The sequence below is a fragment of the Rousettus aegyptiacus genome, unplaced genomic scaffold (genome assembly GCF_014176215.1).
Source record: "Rousettus aegyptiacus isolate mRouAeg1 unplaced genomic scaffold, mRouAeg1.p scaffold_m13_p_6, whole genome shotgun sequence".
In the NCBI taxonomy this organism is placed as follows: domain Eukaryota; kingdom Metazoa; phylum Chordata; class Mammalia; order Chiroptera; family Pteropodidae; genus Rousettus; species Rousettus aegyptiacus.
Genome location: NW_023416309.1, coordinates 37906920 through 37930350, shown reverse-complemented (window position 1 = coordinate 37930350; position 23431 = coordinate 37906920). Strand labels below are relative to the sequence as shown.

The window sequence follows — 23431 nt, the reverse complement described above, 5'->3', positions numbered from 1 at the left end:
CGGGTCAGTGTGACCAGGCTGTCACCCAGGGATCAAAAAGGTCCACCTTGCCATCCTAACCCTTATCACACTCCGCCTTGTGGTGGTGTTTGCTTACATGTCTGCCTCCCTGCCCCCGCCCCACCCCCCAGACTGAGAAGACCCCTCCCACCCCCAGCCCTGCAGTGGCTAGCACTCCAGCACCTTGTCTGGCATGTAGGAGAAAATCAATAAAGGTTTGCTGAATGAATGAGCCTTTGGAACAACACTCAGGCGAGGGTGGGGGAAGAGCAAGAACCAGGCGGTACCGATCTGGGCCTGGGGAGAAAGCAGGGAGGCTGGAACTCTCTGCCCATTGTATAGATTGGGGCACTGAGGCACTGGGAGGGACCAAGACTGTGGGAAAGAAATCGGAGGAAAGGGACTGGCATTCAGCACCGGGGTGCTCAGCTAAGCTGGTGGGACTCCTCTCTTTCAGCCATTTCTACTTTTGTCATATTCCACAGCCTCCTTCTCCCACCCGCTCTTCAAGTGCACCCCCCTCTCCCAGAGCCTGTCAAGGCCCAGGACTGTGTCAGCCCACTCTGTAAAGGGTTGTAATGGAGAATGTAAGTTCTTCCAGTGACTGTTTATTACCTTAGAGAGCAAGTCATGTTCCTTGGGGCTCAGTGTTCCCAACTGTTCAGTGGTAGAACTCACCCCCACATAGTACTCAATAAACTTCCAGGGACCAGAGCAACCCAGAGGACCTCCTGCTACTCGAAAGAAAGCAAACCTGCGCCAACCATCCTGATTTTCTGAACTGAGCCCACCCCACAGTCCTCTTGCCGGCACGTCCAGGAGGGAGTCTACATTGTCCTAAGTCACCAAGCACCTAACGACAGGGAGGCGCTCCTATGTGAGGGGTCCACTGGCACCTTCCAGAATGTAATCCCCAGGTCAGCTCTGAGGGTGAGCCTCTGACCCAGTTTGCAGAGAAGGAAACCGTACTTCAGACGGGGACTCGGGAGGCCCTAGCGGCAGTCCTGGTAGACGCAGCTCGCTGGCGCTGAGCCACCGTCCTTTCACTGGGACTCGGATCCTCCCACCGTCTCTCCTGCTGCCGCGCGCCAGTTTCCTACATGGAAAACAGCTCCTCCTCCCCACTGACGCCCTGCAACTACGCGACCCTGGGATTTCCCAGGGCAGGTGGGCACAGACACGTACGCGGGCTGGCACCCGCTCGCCCTGGCCAGCGTCCCGGCTAGGGGCGCAGGGCGGCGGGGCTTCGGGGCGGGGCGCCCGCCTCGTCCAGGGCCGCCCGGGGCGGGGCCTGCGAGGTCTCCGCGCCCGCTGGGTGGGGGGGGGGGGGGCGCCCGTGGCCCAGCGGGATAAAAGGGCCCTAAGAGCCCCAGGAGGCCCGTTAGAGCTGCTTGGCCGCAGTGCCCGCCCAGCCCCGGACCGTCCGCGCTCCAGCTGGTGAGCCCCCGCCTCGCCCTAACCCTGGGTTTGTCTCTTGCTGTCCTGTCTGTCTGTCCACCTCCGTCTCTCTATGGGTCTGCAAGCCTCTGAGGGTTCCTGAAGGTTGAGCGCTGGGAGGCATGTAGGTCACTTGGACAGTTACCCTAGACCCCTAGTCGCTCACAGTTCGTTTCCAATGGAAGTGACCAAGTTGGGGAACTTGGACCCAGGCCCACCCAGGGTGCTGTGCCGGGGCCTCGGGGTACATGCGTGTCTTGTTTGTGAGCACACTAAGTGTAACCATATCTCTGCCTTCTCACCCAGGAAGGAGGCAGGAGAAGGGACAAGACAGGTTCGGATGTCTCTCCTGTTACTTCGGGTGCAAAGAAGCAGGGCACAGCAGAGCTCTCCAACTAACCAGACCAAAGCTGATGATGGGGGCGGGTGGCAGGGAGAAGGGGAGGAGGGAGGGCGGAGGGTGGAAGATGGGTAGAAGGCTTCAACCCCCACATTTCCTATGCCTGGAGAGATAGGGCTCAGAGACCATTTGCTGGCACTGCTCCAGGTCACCATAATCTGTGGTCCCAGGGAGTGTATCAGGGTTGAGACGGGAAGCCCCACCCCATCCCCAAAGAGCTAGAGAGAAGGGGTCAAGTTAACTGCGGGCTGCTGCCCACCAGGACAGCACCCCACAATGCTCCCTCCTGAACACCCTTGGACATTTCCAGTCCTTTCTAGGGGATGCCAGGTCAGGCCAGGTGCCAGAGTCCCCTGGCAGCACCTGGAGCAGGTGCCTCTCTACTTCAGGCTGGCAGGGTCCTGGATCTGTCATTTGGTTGCGCTCAGTACTGGCACCCACCCCAGTGACCTCACGCCACAGCTGGGTCATAAATCAACCAGCAGAAGGCTGGAATTTCATTCATCTCTCTGCCTCCCTTCATTCTTCCCCCTCCTCCTCCAATCTCCCTTTCTCTCATGGCTGAGAGCCTGGCTTCTGGGTCCAGGCTGCCTGGGTTTGAATCCTGGCTGAGGAAGTTACTTTGCTACTCTGGGCCTCATTTTCTCATCTGTAAAGTGGAGATACATATTCAATAAAATTTTTATATTATATTATATTATATTATATTTATATTATAATATATTATATTATTATTATTATTAACCCCCCGCACCTTCCCACATCCTTCCCCTTACTCTGACTCCTTCACTTGGGAAAAGGGCTGACACTTTGAGGCTGTTTTCTTCTCTAAGAGAGGCTCCTCACCCTGGTCCTCTTTGCTGTGCTCAGTGCTGGGGGACCAGTTATGGGAGACAGGGGGGATTAGTTGTGGAGACAGGAAGCAAACACACCAAGTGCTAGGAAGGAGGGGACCTGGGAGGGCTCAATGGAGGGGGTAGCATTTGAGATGGGGTTAAAAGGCGCGTAGGAATTTAACAATCTGAAACAAAGGGAAAGGATACTCCAACTACAAGGAACAAAAAGAGCAAAGGCTTGGAGGCCGGGGGTTGAGGATATGTTGGGGAATGCAAGAAGACAAGTTTGGTGTGAGCGAAAGCTGTGAGGCACCTGCAGTGGGCAGGAAGGCTGGGAAGAAGGGCTCCTCCTGTATCTGACCCTCGGTCCCCACTCTTGCCCATTTACCTCCTGGGCAGATTCCAAGGAAGGAAGCTACCCTGGCCTAGCATGCAGGGCCCCGCTGCAGAAGCTCGCCCCTGCCTCCGGGGAAGCCCGTGGAGGAGAGGGAGCCTGTTGGCCCAGAACTGTCCACAGCCTCTAATAAGACCTCCATGTTGTTTGCTGTGGGGTGTCAGCCACAGCCACACAGGCAGACCTGCTTAGCCCATCCCACAGCCCATTAGAGCATGTCATAGATTCAGGGACCCCCTAGAGCCACCCCCTCCTCAAGTCACATAACAATTTGCTGGCAGAGTGAGGAGTATCCTGACTCCTGGGAATGGGGAGTGGGATCATCTCTTAGGCCAGACCCAATGTGACCACTGGGTCCTAACAGCTGGAGGGCCCCAAGCCCAGTCCTTCCCTTCCTCTCTTGTCATCTTTGGAATGTCGCTACCCACAGTGACCGAGTTTGGGTCAGTCCCTAGTTGTCTACCTCTTTCCTTAGGGGCGATAGAAGAGGGAACAGGGACATCCCAAGCAGCAGAGAACACTCTGCTCCCGGTGACAGCCAGCTGGCAGGGGGAGTGATGTGAAGAAAACAGTGTTTAAGTCTGGAAGGAAGTGCAGGAGGGGTCAGGGCAGGAAGAGACTTCAGCAGTGAGAAAGGGGAGGAGGCAACACTCGGCCTCAGGAAGTGGAGAGAGGAGAACCTGGGTTCAGAAGGAAAAGAGACAAAGCTGGAAAATGTCGCAAAGAAGGGCACCAAGAACTTGCTGTTGAGATAGGATGTGGCTTCCATTCCTTCTTTATCTAAAGAGAGGCTGGGACCAACCTAGTGCAATGGTTCTATAGTAGCTGTTACAGTTGCTGTTACTAATAGTAAACTGTCAACTGAGAACTTGCTCTTCTATGGGTTTAACATATATTCATTCATTCATTCATTTAACTTTCACAAGAATCCTGCCTCTATTCTGGGCACTGGGGGCTGGAGCTTCATTCCTGAGCCCATCCAGGCCACTTCTACCCAGAGCCCACTCTGCCCAGCCCTGGACTGGCCAAAGCAGGAGGACTGGCAGCTGAAGGAGCTGGGGCTGGTTGCAGGAAGGAGTATGGAGTGATTTTCAGTCAAATACCAAACCGAAGGGAAAGGAGTGGCAGGGGACCCCCGTGAGACCTTCCCTGCTGAGACTGACCAGCTACACAGTCCCCCAAAGACATTTAATGGCCATGGAAGAGGGAGGTGTCCCTAGAACGTGCTTTCTTATGACTCAAGTACTAAACAGAGAGTGAAGGACCCAACATTCTCCATCCACTGCTCCAGACTGCCTCAGCTACCCATCAGCAGCAAAGCCCGGAGATGGAGAAATTTGGCATTGGGGGCTGCAGACATTCGGACAGCTCTCGGCTATAACTTAATCCTCTATGTTCCTCCCTGACCCTGGTCCCAAGGCCAAGGCTGCTAATGTATGAGGGAGAGGACCAGCTCCCAACCTCATTCCCTCTAAGGACCCAAAGAGCATCTGATTACAGCCTCCTGGAAACAGGCGCCCTCTCTCTGGTGTATGGTCACTGCCTAAGATCCTACCAAGACCCTTTGCTTCCCACAGGATGAGGGAGAAACTCTCTGCATGGTACACAAGGCCCTTGATCATCTGGCTCCAGCCTGTCCTTCAAGTCCCCAAGCCTGCAATACAGGATTAAGAGAGAGCACCTTCTCTTGCACAAATGTCTCTTTCCCTCTTCCTTCCTTTACCCATTCTGTTCTCTCTGCCTGGAATGCCCCTTTTTCCACCCAGGAGTATTCTTATTCGTCCGACAAGGCCCAGGTTAAATGTCCCTTCTCCGAAAGCCTTCCCTGATTCCTCTTCTCTGAGCTTCATGAAAGCAGGGAGCAGCGTGTGATGTCTTCACTTCTTTGTCTCATCACCTGGCCTAATAATTGGCCTGATGCAAGTATCCCAAAAACGTTCGTTAAATCAATGTATGAATCATGCACCGAGATGGACCTAGAACTAGGTCTTGAGGATATCACAGACTATGTGAGCTAGAGGAGAGATGAGACAATATTTGGTTCATCCTCCTCACTTTAGAAACAAGGAATTAAGCCTAGAGGGTTTAAGAGACTTGCTCAAACCACACCGCGAATGAATGCTAGGCCTCCTTAAAATGACTGTTTCCACTCAGCCTTCCACGTGCCTTCTATGGCGAGGGTGGCCAGGATGCTGGGAACATCGAAAGGTAGGTGAGGACAGTACCCCTGGGGTAGATATTCTGAGCCCCAAGGGGGCTCCCCCATGACTCACAGGGTAGGCTACCTCTTTTATCTACATACAAGACTGTATCAAGAATAGCTACTGAACACTTGCCCTGCGGTAGGTTTGTGCTACACATTTTACACACAGTGACCTCTTTAACAGTCATAACACTGTAAGACAGGAATTATTACCTCCCACTTTGCAGGTAAGAAGACTGATACTCAGTAAGGTTAAACTTAAACTTCCTCAAGGTCACATGGCCAATGAATGGTGAGTTCAAATCGAACTGAATAATCTCAGAACCCAGGCTCAATCAGTGCCACTGTGCACACATGTGGAAGGGCCCTTCCATGACTTTTCTCTGTCAGCAGAAGAGGCCTGAGGTCGGGGGTAGAGGTAGTGATCATTGTCATGTTTACTTATTCTCCAGGTGCCTCGGCCTCAGCTGCCCTTGAAGTCATCATGATGTGGTTCCCACCAGCCACCCTCTCCCTGCTCCTGCTCCTCCTGCTGCTGGGCCAAGCCCCTCGCAGCAGGCCACAGTCACTGGGCAGCACAAAAATACGGCTGGTAGGCCCAGGAAGCAGGCCCGAGGAGGGCCGCCTGGAAGTGTTGTACCAAGGCCAGTGGGGCACCGTGTGCGATGACAGCTTCGCTCTCCAGGAGGCCACAGTAGCCTGCCGCCAGCTAGGCTTCGAGGCAGCCCTGACCTGGGCCCACAGTGCCAAGTATGGCCCAGGGGAGGGTGAGTGACTGGTACCACCCAGCAGGATGACCAGGAAATGGTAGAGGCTTCTCTCAGGGGCCGAGCTCACCAGGGCTTCAACAGAACACATCAGACTCCTTCCTGTCCTTTAATACCCAGCTTAAATGACCTCCTCCACGAGGCATTACCTGAGTGCCCCAGCTGCAAATGACCCTGCTCTGACCCTCCCACTTGCACTTGTAATGAGGCCACCACCATTACCATCATCACTCAGCTCTAACTTTCTCGAACACAGTGACTGGCACACGGTGGGTATTTAGCAAATGTTGTCGAATGAACAAATGGATGGATGAATGCGTGAACAGGTTGGGCTAATTCCTAAACCTACCTGGCTTTTCCCCAAAACATATTCTATAGGACCCGATGCCAAGAGGAGGCAGTAGGCAGGTTGTAGACACCAAGATCCAAGGAGAACCAACTCCTCTCCTCTCTCCACTCCCACCGCCCCATACTTTCCATGCAGGGTTTAAGAGGAAAGTTGATAACTGTGGGCTCCTACCCGTGAGGCAGAGCCCATGACCTGCTTTTCTGTATCCACGCATGGGTGAGTGTGTGTGTGTATGACGCATGTGGGGCCTGAGCGTCAGCCGTCCCCTCCCACACAGGACCCATCTGGCTGGACAATGTGCGCTGTGCAGGCACAGAAAGCAACCTGGACCAGTGCGGGTCCAATGGCTGGGGTGTCAGTGACTGCAGCCACTCGGAGGATGTCGGCGTGGTGTGCCATCCCCAGCGCCAGCGTGGCTATCTTTCTGAGAGGGTCTCCAATGCACTCGGGCCCCAGGTAAGGAGGCTTTTCAGGCCTTCGCCTGAGCCAAGTGTTTCGTTAGGGGACAGAGAGCCTTCTGGGTGATGAATCTGGAGAAGAGAGGGGAAAGGGAAGAGAGCGTGGGCTAAGAAGCATCCCTGGGCCCCGATTCCTGTTGATGGCCTACAACAGGCGCCTGGACAGAGGGCCCCGGCGTGAGGCTGGGCCTGCTAGGAATCGCTGAAGTTGCTCTCTGTAAGGGAGACGGCAGAGGGGGAAGGGGCTGCCTCACCCACAAGGCTTGGCCACAATTGCTGCCTCTTCCCGGCACAAACAACCCCAAGCTAAAAACAGCCCAAGCCAAACAACAGGAGCAGGCAGGGCAGGTCCTGGCTCCCACCGTCCACTGCCAGACACCCTTATCCTGAGGAGAGCTGGCCCTGGCCCGCTGAGCACTGTAGGCTTGGATGGTGTAAGTCACCTCAGGGATAAGGCGGAGGTCTCATGGGTCAAAGGATCATATTGGTGGTCCTAGCAGCTGTGTTCATCCTCAGCTCTCCCTAGGGTGGCAGGAGGAAGCCCCTTTGTGCCTAGTGGAAGCCTCCCAAACTCCAAGGGTTCCCGTCCTGACCCCAGGGAAGGCAGATGTGCTTGGCTCTCTCTGGAGTTGAGGAAAGGACCCTAAACAAACCAAGGTTCTGCCTTGTGCTCACCCTGTGGCCTTGGGATGAATACCTCCCCTGTCTGGGCCTCAGTTGCCAGCCCATCCAATTGGGAGGCCATGGGGGGTCATCTCTAAGCACTCTGAGCCCCAACTCTACCACATGAGGACCCGCGGTGGGCTCAGCAGGGGCAGGAATCCCAGGGCCCATGGTGACCGTGCACCTTGCAGGGCCGGCAGCTGGAGGAGGTGCGGCTCAAGCCCATCCTTGCCAGTGCCAAGCGGCGGAGCCCGGTGACCGAGGGAGCTGTGGAAGTGAGGTATGAGGGTCACTGGCGGCAGGTGTGTGACCAGGGCTGGACCAGGAACAACACCAGGGTGGTGTGTGGAATGCTGGGCTTCCCCAGCGAGGCGCCCGTCGACAGCCACTACTACAGGTAGGAGGATGGCTGGGTAGAAGGTGCCGGGGAGGCAGGGTTGAGGGGCACTGGCCGTGTGCGCATGTGTGAGTGTGTGGGACACTTGGAGGACCTTGCAGAGGTCAGTGAGATTGGAAGGGGCGGGTGTCTATGGCAGGACGGTTAGTGGGGATTGGGATTGGGAGGAAAAGAGGCCCGACTGAGGAATGTGCCTGGACTTCCTGGGTTCTAGAACCTTCAGAATTATTAAGAGGAGAGTGAATGTGAACTCTGAGACCTCGGGAAATGTCTAGAAATGGTCAGAAAATAAATATTGTACTTGCCAATTGATAAAAAAAAATTGATTAAAGTATACAATACTCCCTAAATGAAAACAATTGAATGTAAAATTGTGTCCCTGATTTAAAAAGTAGACTTTCCTGAAGATAACTTACAATGGTGCCCATAAGGATTAGACAACTCGAGTTCTGGTCTCAGCTCTGCCACTAACTAGCTGTGGGGCCTCAGCAGGGCATCTGAGCTTCAGTTATCCAATCCGCAGGGAATTATCTCAACTTTGCCCCAGAGAATTTCCTCAACTCTCATCCGAGCTAGGCCTTAATTGGGTTATGTGTGAATGAGGTATGGGGTGGGGTGGCATTTGGGAGAGGAGATTATGTCTGTCAGAAACATGACAGAATAGTCACAGGATTGCATCAGTCTGTAAATAACGGCCAGTCACAGCTCTACTAGTTCTGTAAGTGGAGACTATGTTCTTGTCAAGGGAAAAATGTCCCATAGTACATCTCAGTTGTCTATCCTCTCCGACCCCAATCAGTTTTAGTCACTCTGTCCTGTGTCTCTGATTTAGATAACCCTGGTCCTAAAGACCAGACATATAGCTCCATCTTTGGGGGTGACTTGGGTGGGGGCTTCTGACTCCCCACTGCCTGGTAATTGCATGCCTGGGCCTGGCCAACACCTACCACCCATGAGGAGGGCAGCCCTGATTATAGTCTAAGGCCTTCAACTCCCACCTGTTCCCAGAAGACCTCTCTCCTGCGTCCCTTCTCTTGGGATGCTCCCCAAAGTATCCCTTCTTCTGGACTGGGGAGAGGGTGAGCTGGGAGCTGCCTGCCCCAAGGGCAGCCCAGTACAACAGAGATCCGACTTGGGGATTATTCAAGGGGGCTTCCTAGGCCCTGCTTTCATTCCCTATAAAACAAGAAGGAAATCTGTGAGGTGGCCATCCTTTCAGGGCTACTGGGATGCTCAGCACTGAAATAAGATCTATGAACAGAGTTTACAAACCATGAAGTCTGGCACAAACTCAAGGACAACTGTGACGAGCCAGGGTAAAAGGGTAGGGCTTCTGCATCTACTCCACTCCCCCACCTGTTTTCTCCTACCTAGGAAAATCTGGGATTCAAAGATGAAGGATGCCAAGTCTAGGTGAGAAGTATACCCTTGGGGAAGGATGTAAAGGGGTGTGGCATGAAGGGCCTCCCTTCCCTGCCCTCCTCTCCCCAATGCCTTGGCTTCCCTGAGTCCTGAGCTCCCCTCAACCTCTCCCCCACCCGCAATCTCCCTTGCCTTCCAGGCTGAAGAGCTTGACCCAGAAGAATTCCTTCTGGATCCATCGGGTCAACTGCCTGGGGAAGGAGCCGCACATTGCCAACTGCCAGGTGCAGGTGGCGCCAGCACGGGGCAAGCGGCAGCCAGCCTGCCCAGGTGGCATGCACACCGTGGTCAGCTGTGTGGCAGGGCCCCGTTTCCGCCCTCCAAAGGCAAAGCCTGGGCGCAAGGAGTCCCGGGCAGAGGTGGGTCCTCTGGGGCCTGCACCCAGGCAGGGAGGCACAGGCTCCTCCTAGCAGGACCCGGCCTTTTGGGGAAGGATGGGTGGGGAGCAGCTCTAGAACAGGCAGGACAGGAGGGACAGCAGCCCGTCAAGGAGGCATAGTGCAGCCGGGAGGAGGAGAGTGAAGCACAGAATGGCAGAATCTTGGAATTTATTTTAAAAGGACTGGTTATAGCCCATCTACCATAAATGGACAGCTGACATCACCCGCCATGAATAGAAGGCAACCATAAAAACAGTAATTACACTGTAGCTACGTCTGTGTGGAACCTGAGCCGGGCCCTTTGTTATAAAAAGCAAGGAACAAGTGCTGGTGAGGTGTTACAGACAGGCCAGCACCCGATGAGATGGTCTCCTCCGTGAAATAGGAAGGAGAGGGAGAGAGTGAAAATGGAAACAGCTTCCCCACTAAGTCAGTCAGTTTAATCGATGCCATGTCCCTACATGTCTTTAAAATCATTTCACAAATCCCTTTGGGAAGTGTTGATCTAGTTCAACTCCGCAGGACAAAGAAGCAGAGGCTGGGCGAGAGGAAGGAACTGTCTAGGGACTAGGTGGCAGGGTTTCGAAGCCCAGGGACCCCACTCCTGAGCCTCTTTTCTGAGAGCTGGAATTTGTTCTTACTATCATTATTGCGGTGGCTCTTCGTCACTGAAGAAAAGGAGGTTGAGAAGAACAGCTTATTCGAGGTAATAGCTACGAGCAGTCAGAGGAGGGACTGCAACTCCTGTAGGTGGCTCTGGCCAGGCAGAAGGGGCCCCGCCAAGGCTCCCACGGTGGGTCAACCCCTGGCCCTCCTCCTCGGCCCTCCCTGAAGCTGGTTTTCTCCCAGCAGGAGCCAAGGGTGCGCCTCCGCTCTGGGGCCCAGGTGGGCGAGGGCCGGGTGGAAGTACTCATGAACCGCCAGTGGGGAACGGTTTGTGACCACGGGTGGAACCTCATCTCTGCCAGCATTGTGTGTCGTCAGCTTGGCTTTGGCTCTGCTCGGGAGGCCCTGTTTGGGGCCCAGCTGGGCCAAGGTGAGTGAGGAGGCCTGGACTTGGGTGGGTGGATCTGGATGTACCACTGGTCCATCCTTGGTGGCCCAGGTGGCTCCAGGGTCCAGGACAGCTCTCCCCCTCTGTGGCGGGGGAGCCTCGGCTGGGTGGCTACAGAGATGGAGCCTCACGTGGCATTTCCCTCCTTCCCTCTGTAGGGCTGGGGCCCATCCACCTGAGTGAGGTGCGCTGCAGGGGATATGAGCGGACCCTCAGTGAATGCCCCTCCCTGGAAGGGTCCCAGAATGGTTGTCGACATGAGAATGATGCTGCCGTCAGGTGCCATGTCCCAAATATGGGCTTCCGGAATCAGGTGAGCTCAGGTCTGGGCATCGCCTCAGGCTTGAGGACTGGGGAAGCCCTGAGATAGCCCCAGGACACCTCATGGAGCCAGCGTGGAGGGGGTCACGAGAGGCAGCTAGCGCTTCTGCTTTGGGTCCCAGTTGGCCTTCCCTTGTGGCAGCCTGGAAAGCCCTTTCTCTGAGTCTCCCCTAGCCGGGCCCACGCCCCCTCAGTGCGGCGGGACTCTTCAGGTGGATGTGTTCTCCCATCACACCCTCTCAGAATCCCTGTAAAGCTGAGAAAGAAGGTGCCTAGGGCAGAGGGCCAGCGGGCTGTCAGCCGGGGAGTGGCACTGGAGAGGCTGCTGGGATGGCCAGAACCCGAGTCTCTCCTGTCTCTGAATTTGGTTCTCTCTTCTGTAAATGGGGTTAACTGTCTCACGTGGTCACTGTGGATGGGACGACAGAGATGAAGTCCTCCGCAATTGGTAAATTGTCATTAATGGTAGGATTTCAAGTAGGAGAGGCGCAAGTACTGGAGTAGGAGCCACAGGACCAGGCACTTCGAGTCAGATTTCTTGAGCGGGCAGGGACATTAGGGACTATCTAGTAATGATTTTTGCTTCAATACCTAGAAGAAATGTCCTCATGTTACAGAGGAGACAAACCCAGAGAACGGGTATGTGGTGTCCAGGACCACATAGTGAGCTGGCCGGGAGGTCCTGAGGTCTCCCCTCCTAAGGCTGCCCTGCTCCTCACACACCTCTGATCATTGCAGGTGCGCTTAGCTGGCGGGCGCAGCCCCGAGGAGGGTGTGGTGGAGGTGCAGGTGGAGGTGAACGGGGTCCGACGCTGGGGGGCTGTGTGCAGTGACCACTGGGGACTCACCGAAGCCATGGTGGCCTGCCGACAGCTCGGCTTGGGTTTTGCCAGCCATGCCATTAAGGTAGGTTCATCTTGCTCCCAAACTTCCTGTGCTAAAGCTGCTAATCCTTCATTCATTCATTCAACAATTACTGAGTGAAACTTTGGGCCAATATAATGCTGGGTGCTGGGGATACCGGGATGAAGGAGACACAGTTCCTGCCTCACGTAGCAGTCAGCTAAGGGAGGGAAGCAGTCATTAATAAAACGTTCACACAACAGGCACATGGTTGTGTCTACAGGAAAGATGAGCAGAAGTTAGGCAGATGAGGAGGGGAGGGATAAACAGCCCACACAAAGACCTGTGGCCAGAGGAAGCTCGACTCGGCAAAGGCAATCAGGGACTAGGCCTGGAGTGGTATGAAGTGTGAGGGTAGAGAAGGGGGCAGGGCCAAGACCACTTGAGGCCTGCAGTGTCAATTTTTAAAAGATTTCTGGCTTGCTGTTCGGCAAACAGGGTGTAGACTAACATGAATACAGGAAAATACACTCCAGAAAAACACTGTTGCAGTAGCCCCGATGAGAAATGATGCCGGCTGGGACCAGGCTAGTGGCAGTCCTGGGAAAAATAAGTGGAGAGAGTCAAAAGATACCAAGAAAACAAAGTCAAGAGGCTTTGGGAATGGCTGTGGTAGACAAACCTCTTCACTAACTATACCCTCACTGGCCTGCCAGACAATGCCAGGCACGCCGTACCTGGAGAACTGGGCCCAACCCTGAGCACGACCTACCATCAGGGGCTGGGAGATGGGACAGGCTGCCTGGGTGGGCAGGAAGGGAACAGGACCATCCTCTTCAAATAGCTGAGGGCTGTCATGTTGGAGAGGGATGGGAACAGGGCCAGTGGTGGAAGCCAAGGCAGTGGATTTTTGCCTCAATACACGAAAAAAAGGTCTACTATCGGAGGGGTCCAAAGTGTCACGGACTGTTCCATCACTGAATATTTTCAGGCTGAAGCTGGGCACAGCATGGTGGGGGCAGTTGGATGGGGTCTGAGCCTCGCATGGGAGTCAGTGATGATTCCAAAGGCATCTCTCTGTCCTGACTGGGTGGTGCTGGCTGTTTTCTCAGGATACCTGGTACTGGCAGGGGACGCCAGGGGCTGGAGAAGTGGTGATGAGCGGCGTGCGCTGCTCAGGCACTGAGCTAGCTCTGCAGCAGTGTCAAAGGCATGGGCCGGTGCACTGCTCCCACGGCACGGGGCGCTTCTCAGCTGGAGTCTCTTGCACAGACAGTGAGTAACAAGGAGGGCCCAGAGGGCCATGGGATATGCAGGCCTGGGCTCCCCCAGAAGCAAGCCTATACCTCCCTCCCACAGGAAGGGTCCCGAGTGCTGGTCCCAGCTCAAGGCCAGCAGGGCAGGGGAGTGGAGGGAGGGCTGGACTTGGAGCACTAGTTCTGCCATTTACCAGCTGTGTGTGGCCAAGTGACAGCTGTGTGGGGATACAAACTCTGCTCTGCCCATTTCATGGAGTTATTGTGAGAATTGAAACAGAGAATAAGTGAAATATAAGGATATACAATGTTTTTCAATTTTCATGCCATGATCTGTAGTTAAAACATAAACAGAATAGAAAATAAAACAGAATTAAAAAATAAACAGAAAATAAATAGAATAGAATGTGTTCCATTTAGTAAGGGAAGTATTGTTTTTTTCTTGGAATTAAGTATGCGTGTATTAAGTCACGACATAAAATATATTTCTCACTGTAGTTTGTAGTAAGAGAAAAGTCTGAAAACTGTGGTATAAGAAGGTATATAAATGTGAGGACACATGAGCCTAAGACTCCCTGTGTGCTCTCCTCTTGAGCTGTGGAATATGCACAAAAGGCTTTAGGCCAAGGCCATTCTCAGGCACCAGTCTACCCCGCACACTCAGATTCTTGGGGCAGCAATACCTCTGTCTGGAACCTGCCAACCAGGTCCATGCCAGGGTAACTACGTATATCCAGTCCAAAGATGCAGGCTAGCACCAACCCAAGTGGCCCCTCGACCTTCTTCCCAACCAAGCTCCAATGCCAAGACGTCCTTAACCTTTGTCAGTAAGCTTTAGGGCTTACTCCATCCAGTGCACTTGGGAGGAACACTGGACTTTATGGCTCACCTTTCCCTGCCTGGAGTGGCCGATCTGCTCCTGAACGCATTCGATGCTTCGCAATGGCTCACCACAGCTGACCTGCTGCCTCTGTTGCCGTTCCTATTTGTCTTCTACGATTTTCCTCATTTCTTTCTTTCCTTTACTCTCTCTTAGTCTCCTCTCTGAAAGCTCTCCTTCTTTCCCCCAGGAACTCTAGGGTTTGTCAGTGGGTTCTCTCCAAAATATACCACAAGAATGTCAAGCTCATCTTTGTGATGGTACAGGCACCATAGAGCAAGCCAGCCACACCCCCACTCCCACCCTCTGAAGTCAACCACTGTTCCCACCTCACCATAGCCAGCGCTGCGGCTCACCCATATGATGCCTCTGACAAAAATCTGAACTGTAACCGTTTCTGCATAGACAAGCATTGAGAACAGGCAACTTTTCTCTCTTGGTGTTACCTGGCAACAGCCGTGGATCTCCACATTTCTGAACTGACATACATGAGGGATAGCAATGGTCGAGGAGGCGTGTGGCCTCTGGGAGGGTAAGAGCCCATGACAGGAAGGGAACGGGAGAAGCGCTGAGCAGTTTATCAAAGACACATGCTCTAGCATGTTGGATTTCTATGCATAGAGAAGCACTAGGGATGGCCATGATGCCTCAGAGGGGAGTGCACAGGATGCCCTGCTAGGAATACCCATGATAGCAATCAGGTTAGAAAGGGAACCTTGGAGAAAGCACAGTCCTGGGAACTGCAGCAGAATGGACTAGAATGGCTGAGCTAAGGAGCTGGCTTGGAGATGAACTCTCCTAACCCACTCATCCCCGTCCTCACCCTTTTCACTGAAAGAACTGAGGCCCAGAGGAAGAGAGTGACTAAGCTAAAGTCACCAAGTTAGATACCAGCGGCACTTACTGAAGTTGTAAGAGCCAGGCTACACAAAGGCACTTACAGGCTGAGAAGCATTTTACAAAAGAAATATAAGCTTACATCAAGTGCATGCTTACCACAGGCCAATGATCTAAACACGTTATAGGTATTATCACATTAATATCACTATTATTATCCCCATCTTACATTTGAGGAAAATGAGAGACAAAAAGGTTAAGCAAGTCGCAGAGCTAGTTAATGGCGTAGTCAGAAATGAAGCCAAGACATGAACCCAGGCAGCCCAGCACCAAAGCCAGCACACTTAACTGTGACACTAGCCACTTCCCAGGTTAAGGCAATGACAGACTCCCAAACTACCCTACTCTTCTGGGGTCTCCCAAAAAAGCTTAGTCTGGGGACAAGCCTGTCCCCCATGCCAGAAAGCAAACACAGTTGCCTTTGTATCCCCACCATGCTCTCTGTGGCCCAGGTGCTCCAGACCTCGTGATGAATGCCCAACTAGTGCAGGAGACAGCCTACTTGGAGGACCGCCCGCTCAGCCAGCTCTACTGTGCCCACGAAGAGAACTGCCTCTCTCAGTCTGCTGACCACATGGACTGGCCCTATGGACACCGGCGCCTGTTGCGCTTCTCCTCACAGATCTACAACCTGGGCCGGGCTGACTTCCGTCCCAAGACAGGACGCCACAGCTGGATTTGGCACCAGTGCCATAGGTTAGTGCCTGCCCACGCCGTGGCTTTAGGTCCCAGGGGGCAAACCAGTCTGGTTTTCACTGGCCTTGGGCACTTTCCTGGGAGGGGTGTGCACTCTAGGTAAGAGCCTTCCTTCCAAGAGGCCTTACTGGCCTTGCGTCCAGTAGGCAATAGAGGATCCCAGTAACATCGGCCTGCCCTCTCCATTGCTCTATCACTGGCCTTGGATGTAGCCATGTTGATGGTGTTCATGGGGTCCATTTCTCCCAGGAACATCCAACAGCAATTACTTCTGGTAGAGCTGATCTGTTAGAATAGTGGACAATTTTTCTATGTTAGACCTTAGGCCTTTTTTTAAAAAGCCAGGTAAAGTGAGGACTCCTATAAACCTGGAGACCCAAAATAGACATCTCATCTAGGATGCTGGCTCTGCAGGAAAAGCTTGCTGGGTTCTGCAGCAGCAAAGCAAGGTCCCCAAAGAAGAGCATGAATACTGGTACTCAGAGGAGACAATGAGCATTCTTTCCTATCGGGAGTCTCCAGCCCAGACAGGAGACAATGCCTGTGACAAAGGCAGAATGGAGAGTGTTTTTCTCTTCAGGACACAGCCGAGGGTGGGGAAAGCTGAGAGGACTGGGCAAGGGCTCTGGGACTTGGCCTTGCTGAGATAATAAGCACCTTGCCCTCTAGCACGAACAGAGTTGTCATTAGAACAATGGTAGCAATTTGATCCCAGGCGCAGAGAGAGCAGAGTAAGCATCTTCCTCAAACCTAACTCCTAGGCTGGTTCCTACAAGCGCCCCTTCCTTCTACCTCCAGTTCAGGCCCTGAAGCCAGGTGCCAGCCTGCTGGAGGCTAGCAACACAGAGCTTTCATCTCACCTGAGTCACCCTTCGGTAATAGGGACAGCTGTGCCTTGCTGTCAGGCAGGAAAGCCAGGAAAGTAGGTCGTGGGTCACAGTAATCTAGGGTTTGGAAAGGAGAAGGGCACTGCCCTGCTATTATAACGTTGTTCTCTGGGTAATGATGGGGCCCAGGGCCTCAGTCTTCCCTGCCAACTCCTCCAGAGAGGACCCTCTCCTGTTGCTGCCACACTGACAGCTCTGACCCTTCTGCAGGCACTACCACAGCATTGAGGTCTTCACCCACTATGACCTACTCACTCTCAATGGCTCCAAGGTAGCTGAGGGACACAAGGCCAGCTTCTGTCTAGAGGACACAAACTGCCCCACAGGTATGTGGTTTCCTGTCGGCACGCCGTCTTTGCGTTATATTCTGTACCCACTTTGGGGTAAGAATCCCCTCTGCTTCTCTTCAGTAGCCCCAGGTACCTAGAGACTCTGGCTCAGCAACTGTCACCTCTCAAGGCAATTCGAAAAGATCAATTTCTTACTTTCTGAAATTTTAGGTGGAAGATCTCTACTTCCTCTGCATTCTCAACCACTTTGCAACCAGTTTTAAGATGCTTAACACTTCCTATTTTGGGATAATAGTTGCAGATCTGTCTCATCTCTGCTAAGTTCTTTGAGGAATTGTCTGATTCCTATTTACATGCCCACAGTTCCTACCCTTGAGGAATGGCATGGTAAACACTGGCTAGTCAGAGTGTCCAATGGATGGACAAATATATTAGCACAGTAGCTGGAATCTTCAAATTACATTTCCTAAGCCAACGAAGATTTCCACTAGAGCACCCACAGGAACAGTCTCCCATCAGAGGAGAGTTTGTCACAGTGCTGGATTCGTGGTTAGTAGGAATTCTGGCTCTGATACTCAGGCAAGTTATTTAAGTGAACCTTGGGTCTCTAATCTGATTGGTACGGCTGATGTGAGGTCAAAAAATAAAGTACATGAAGGACCTAACAGGGTGCTTGGTCTCGAGTACCTGTCGAGTACCTCGGTAACCATTAACACCCTTCCATACAGGACTGCAGCGGCGCTATGCGTGTGCCAACTTTGGGGAACAGGGAGTGACCGTTGGCTGCTGGGACACCTACCGACATGACATTGATTGCCAGTGGGTGGATATCACAGACGTGGGGCCCGGGGATTATATCTTTCAGGTAAGGGGGCTGGTGGAGATTCCCCACAGGAAATCCATTTCCTCCAGATGTTCTAAAAGCTTCCCTGGGGTCAAATGAAGGAAGAGTATCATAAACAAGGTCTCCAACCAGGTCGGGCACTTGAAGGAGCTAGGTATGTTAAAGGGAAAAAAAAAGAATCCGGATCCGAAGGACCTGGGTTTCAGTTTTGATTCAATGGACAATGGGCAAGTCACAGTTTTTTGGTTGTGACTTCTTAGTCCCCATCTATAAAACAGGGACATTAATGCCTACCTCCTGGGGTAACTAAGGATTAGTGAAACAAAGAATATAGAAACATGCTTTGTAAGACTACATGAGATCAAAAGGATTATTACAGTCGCTGTCAACTCACTCAGAAGCCAAATCACCCGTTTTCAGTTGTCCCTTCCTCTCACTCTAGGTGGTTGTGAATCCCAAATACGAAGTGGCAGAGTCAGATTTCTCCAACAACATGATGCAGTGCCGCTGCAAGTATGACGGGCACCGGGTCTGGCTGCACAACTGCCACACAGGTAACTGCAAGCCACTGTGGGACCCACCCTGTGTGGGCTTGGGGGTGCTGGAAGACTCTAAATGCACCCGCGTGTGTGACCTCAAAGTGTGTTTAAAGGCCAGGCATGAAACAGTTGAATTTCCTTTGACATCTTCACAGGTAGATTTCTAACCGATCGGACCATCGAGCTTCATCCAATTGCTATTTCTACATCCCTTTGTCCTTCAGACTGTTTGGATTGTAAACTGTTTCCCATCTGTCCTAGTCTGTTACTTCAAGCCATGTCAGAATTTCCCCTTACCTGTTCCCATTTTTATATGGTCACAGAACCTCTGCAACAAGTTACATAGCAATTGGCAGAGCTGGTATGGGGCCCGGGTCTGTCTGAGTTAGGGTCCTGTGAAGGGCCTCCGTCCTTGACTCACAGGCAAAAAAAAAGTAGAAACCCCCCAGATCTGTGCTGGTATCTTCAGCTGTGATCACTGCTTACAAGGAAACCATAGAAAACGGGGCTCAGGGCATTTGCAGGACCGGCAGTATCAGGTGATCCAGTGGGAGCACAGAAAAGAGGTGGTTGCTTTAGTTCTCTATAAAGAAAAGTAGCAATTCTTCAATCTTCGAGTTTAAAAATGATTGTATTTGCTATGGGCTGTGTATTCACACCCACACTTGCATATGTGGGGTAGGGCAGCCTTATCCATTCAGGCAACAAACATTTATTAAGACGTACTTCTGTGCTGAACACTGGGCCAGGCACTACGATATAAATAGGAGTAAGATGCTGAGTTCAGTATCAAGTAGTGTAAACATATATGCAAATGGTAACCCCAATACTACTGAGTATCCCAAACAGGTATGAACTAAATACTGAGAAAGCAGGAAGTAATAGAGCTGGTTTTCAAAGAAGGGGGGCAGAAGTCGAAGACAGTAGGAGAAAGAGCATAGGATTTGGCTTCAGAAGGCATCACTGGGTTCCCGATCCAACTCCAACCTCTTTCTAGCTGTAAGATAGTGAAGAAGTCTCAACCTCAGAAGTTTTCTCTATTGTACTTCAAACTCACTACGGTTCTTTGCAGGGAGCATTATGCTGGTTCTTACTAAAGGAACCTGTAGGCTTCTGGGAACCATTGACAAATTTCAAAGGGGGCGAAAAGGTCAGATTGTTTCAAAAGATAACTCTAGCAAGAAATGGAAAGACAATGAGAAGAAGAGACAGTCTAAGGTTTAAATATGTGTCAATGGATAGATTGTGCGGCCATTAAATAAGAATGTGAGAGGAACCAGGAACTGCAATCTGACACTGTGCATATGGAGACAGCAGATCCTCCACAATGCTAGCAGCAGGTTGCAAGGAAGGGATCCAGGGCAGTGAGGAGGAAAGAAAAACAATGAAATTCTGGCTCATCAGGGTCCTTGCAGAAAACAGCACACCTGGATAACAGTCTGAGTTATTTAATAAACGGACTATTTATAGAAGTGTAAGACTAAGGAAACAGGGGTGTTGAGACATCCAGGGATAAGCAAGCGTGGAAAACTGTTTTCACCTTTAGGCTTGAAGGGGCAGAGCGTGTCCTGGAGCCAATAAAAGCTAGAGCCGTGGAGGATGGAAAGCCTGGTCTGGAGTCATAATAAACCATCACTGCCAGAACAGGGGAAGAAATACCTCCACTTCTGCCCCTTCTACCCTCTGATCTCCTGCTGTTGCTTCCCACTGACCTAAATCAACCAGAAACCAGAGGATGAGAGTCAGAGTGAGGCAATCTCTAGGGGTCAATTCTCCAGGGCACAGAGAGAAAAGGAGGGGCAAAAAAAGAGAGTAACAGCACAACCCTTTCCACTCGATAGCCTGTTCTTCCCAATGTCCCTCAAACTACACACCTGTCAGGGTCTGTTTCTATAGAATGAATTGTGGTCTGGCCCGTGACTGACATGGTGTACAGAACAGCTCGACAGAATGTCTGTTTGTGATGATGTCAAGGGATGAGCCTGTGATGGGGTTGGCTACTTACCTGTTTTCCTTTGACCCACAGGGGATTCATACCGAGCCAATGCAGAGCTCTCCCTGGAGGAGCAGCAGCGTCTCAGGAACAACCTCATCTGAAGCCATCGCTGCACACTCCCAGCTGCTGCCCACACACCAGATACCTCAGCTTATTGGAGCCATGCCCTTCACAGAACCCTAACTCAGAGAAAAGGGCCAGTGCCAAGGGGCACCAAGAACTGCTCAGGAAGCCTTTTGAGGGCAAGATCGCCAAACCAGGATGGTACTGCTCCCTTTGGCTGGCTCTGGGCCTGTCCCCTAAGGACCTTTGGTTTATGGACTTTGAACTCCAGACTTTGTTCAGCTGAGTTCCCCTTCCCTAAGGAGACCCAACCTTTCCTGGATTTTGCCCCAGAGTTCTTGGTTCAGGAGCAATCAGTTCCTTAGGGATGGACTATAGCCCAGTCTCCCATCTAAAAGGTGCTCTGCAAATGTCTTGGAGTAGAAGACAGGGGACCAAAATACACAGGAGGTGGGAGCAGCCCTCTGCAAGGAGATCAAAGCAATACAACTGGCAGAGACGTTTGTGAATTCATTCCCTTGCTTGATCTCTCATTTAGAACTCACCTGTCATATTCTCTAAGAGTCTGTTCTTTAGTGCCTTTACCTTTATCCTACTGCACATATGGGTGTTTCTAATATCCCTGGAAGCTTAGGCTTCAGGCATCACCTTATATTCTGATGGGCCAACACCAACAGTTACTGAGTGCTTGGGAAGGGGCAAGATTTGCAGAAGTGGCCAGACAGGGCCTTCCTGCAGGGCAGCAAGAGAAGGTCAAGCAAAAAGATTGCTGGGATAATATGGACCCTAATCCGGGTCAGGGCCTCTGTCAAGGAAAAACTATGCGCCATACCCAATCTCCCTCAAGATCACTGTGCATCTCAGGACTGGCTTAAATTTCAGGTCTCAATCAAGTTTTTGAAGTGAACTTTGCATTGAATAAATTTTTGCAATGGAAAGAACATTGGGTCAAATGGGCCACACATCTCTGTAGGAAGAAGAAAACAGGTCTGGTAGACTAGGGGCCAGGCGACTGTCAGAGAACATTTAATTAAGGACAAAACCTAGGAAAAGTCACCATCCTTACTTGACGTGGCTGTGATACGGTCTTGCTCAAGTAGTATAAAACCCCATGGTCTTCCCGGACATAATTCTTAATCTTTTCTCCACTCAGACAAACTTAAGAGATGATCCTTACAGATCTGACACCCTAATGCCAATAAAGGTTGCTCACTATGGACTGCTTTGAAGACAAGATCGGCTGTGTTTCATTGCAGTTCCTGGTACACCAACTTTACCTGTTTTCACTCCCACTGAGCTGGTGACTAGGATGCATACTACTCACAACAGCCTCACGACATTTCTCTGATATTAGCCTACCGTCGGTTTCCCAATTCCCACCACAGGCCCAGTTCTGAAATATGAGTTGGAAAGGTTAAGGGATTAAAGATAGGAAACAAGGAGGTAAAGTTCGATGATTGTAAACTTTTATAACCGAGGCTGCAAAGCCAAAATGAATGGTAGCAAATGGGCCAAGTTTACAATAGTGTTTCCCGCCTCACATCACGAGAGCTATCCCCTCCTTAGACAGTAAAAAAGGACATGCTCTGGGGTATGCTCTATGAATATAAAAAAGTGCTTTCTTCCTTCTCCTTTACCTTCTCTCTTTTCAACCCCCTCATTTCCTTCATTAGGCAGAGGGAGCGTTATATTTTGGCATGGCAGTTTAGGTAAACAAGGGAAGGACTGATTTCCTGTTGCAGCCAGCAAACATCTCCCAAACAGTAACAACATTATACTCGCACATGCAGCTAATGGTCTGTGAAGGAATGTGCAGCTAGCGAGGAAGCATGTGGTGACTGATGACTAGATTCAGGCGGGGAGGTTACCCACAACTTCTTGCTGGATCCAGTGTCCAAGAGGGCCAGAAAAAGCAGACCTGGCAGCTAGCCACCAGCTCTGGTCTCAGCCTTGCTGCCCACATCACACGTTTGATAGGTGCAGCTAGTGCTAGTTATTGGAAAAAGCTATACAAGAGTTGTGCTGTTAAACCTCTGAGTTGAAAGGGAAGGGCATGAGAAGATTGGTGGCTGGCATGACTTGTAACTAGATGAGGAATGTTAACAGAATACCAACCACTGAATTCCAGACAGAACCAAAAATGTCAGAAGATTTTCACCTCAGCATACTTTTGTCTCAGAGAAACTAAAGTGTTAAGAACCTCAGCTTACTCTTCAGAAGCCTAATTTATTTCTATTCCACAAGGCTTTCACTCTACAGGGAGTGTATCAGAACTCAAGGGGAATGCAGTACCTTTCTACTATAAATTCCAGGGGATCATGGATTCAGATATTCAGCATATATGAAGCAACATACATGCAAAATAGAGTGCATTAGCTGTCTTCTCAAATATCTAACAAAGGAGCCAGTGGCAGTTACAGGGTGCTCTCCAATTAGCACAGCTTGTGAAGGCATGGTTTAGATATGGTTCAAGATTTGATCCCCAACTGTACAAGCTCAATGTAGTCTGTGCTGGGCCATGCAGGCTCTCTTACGTCTAGCCAGGATACATCAATCCCAACTACTAGAAAAATGAAACTAAAATGCACCTTCTCTACTAATGGGAGAAGCAGCAGCACTCCACAGTGTTCAGTATTGGCTTTAAAAAAAAATCCTCTGGGTCTGGTTATAAGGAAAAATCTGAAAGTTAGAGATGGCTGATTGTTAGCTGAAAATAAAATGTAAGTTACTAGCTACAAAAGTAACTTTTATGAATTATAAGAAGCACAAGAAAACTGGTAATAAACAAGAGGCTGTATGTTAATATTAACAATGCTCTTAAAAGCTAAAATGCTGTCAAAAAGGTAAGTACCCTCAGAGGCAATCATCTTTTTACTGCCCAAGGTCACTCTCGGCCTTGAAGAATCAAAATAGAGCAACGGTATATCATTTGGTTTTAAGTCTGGCTACAATTCCCTGCATTTCTTTTCAAATGCAGCCATATTGTTCAAACAGACCTGCCTGTCTCAGAGGAGTCTGTTCTGTGAAGATAGAAAGCACAAGCTATACAGCTCCAAGCCAACAACAGGGGCACTGGTCTAAGTACTAGAACAAGGATCAAGAGAAGGGCTTACTTAATCCCCCAAACTTGGAATGACAGTATTGAACATAAACAAGGGA

At 51.3% G+C, this 23431-nt stretch overlaps 1 protein-coding gene across 4 annotated transcripts; it reads left to right on the top strand.

Moving 5' to 3' along the window:
- The first annotated feature begins 1061 nt into the window (after positions 1-1061).
- Positions 1062-21506, top strand: LOXL4 (lysyl oxidase like 4). 4 transcript variants are annotated; one of them, XM_036222212.1, is made up of 15 exons: positions 1062-1167; positions 5723-6037; positions 6664-6842; positions 7699-7904; positions 9279-9317; positions 9466-9685; positions 10556-10742; positions 10919-11073; positions 11820-11987; positions 13037-13199; positions 15410-15653; positions 16751-16866; positions 17559-17695; positions 18117-18228; positions 20240-21506. In XM_036222212.1, the coding sequence occupies exons 1-15, from the start codon at positions 1101-1103 to the stop codon at positions 20308-20310; spliced, it is 2379 nt and encodes a 792-aa protein (XP_036078105.1). In that variant the 5' UTR covers positions 1062-1100; the 3' UTR covers positions 20311-21506. The 4 variants fall into 4 exon arrangements, with proteins under 4 accessions (XP_036078105.1, XP_036078106.1, XP_036078107.1 ...); XM_036222213.1 differs by having other exon boundaries at positions 1144-1167; positions 10559-10742; XM_036222214.1 differs by lacking the exon at positions 1062-1167 and adding an exon at positions 1302-1437.
- Positions 21507-23431: the final 1925 nt, after the last annotated feature.

What these genes read in the sequence shown, in the direction of transcription:
- LOXL4 (XM_036222212.1), top strand. Translation starts at nt 1,101, where the DNA reads ATGGAAAACAGCTCCTCCTCCCCACTGACGCCCTGCAACTACGCGACC. An exon ending in CCAATGCACTCGGGCCCCAG is followed by an intron (nt 6,843 to 7,698) that starts GTAAGGAGGCTT and finishes TGCACCTTGCAG; the next exon opens with GGCCGGCAGCTGGAGGAGGT. An exon ending in GCTGCACAACTGCCACACAG is followed by an intron (nt 18,229 to 20,239) that starts GTAACTGCAAGC and finishes TTTGACCCACAG; the next exon opens with GGGATTCATACCGAGCCAAT.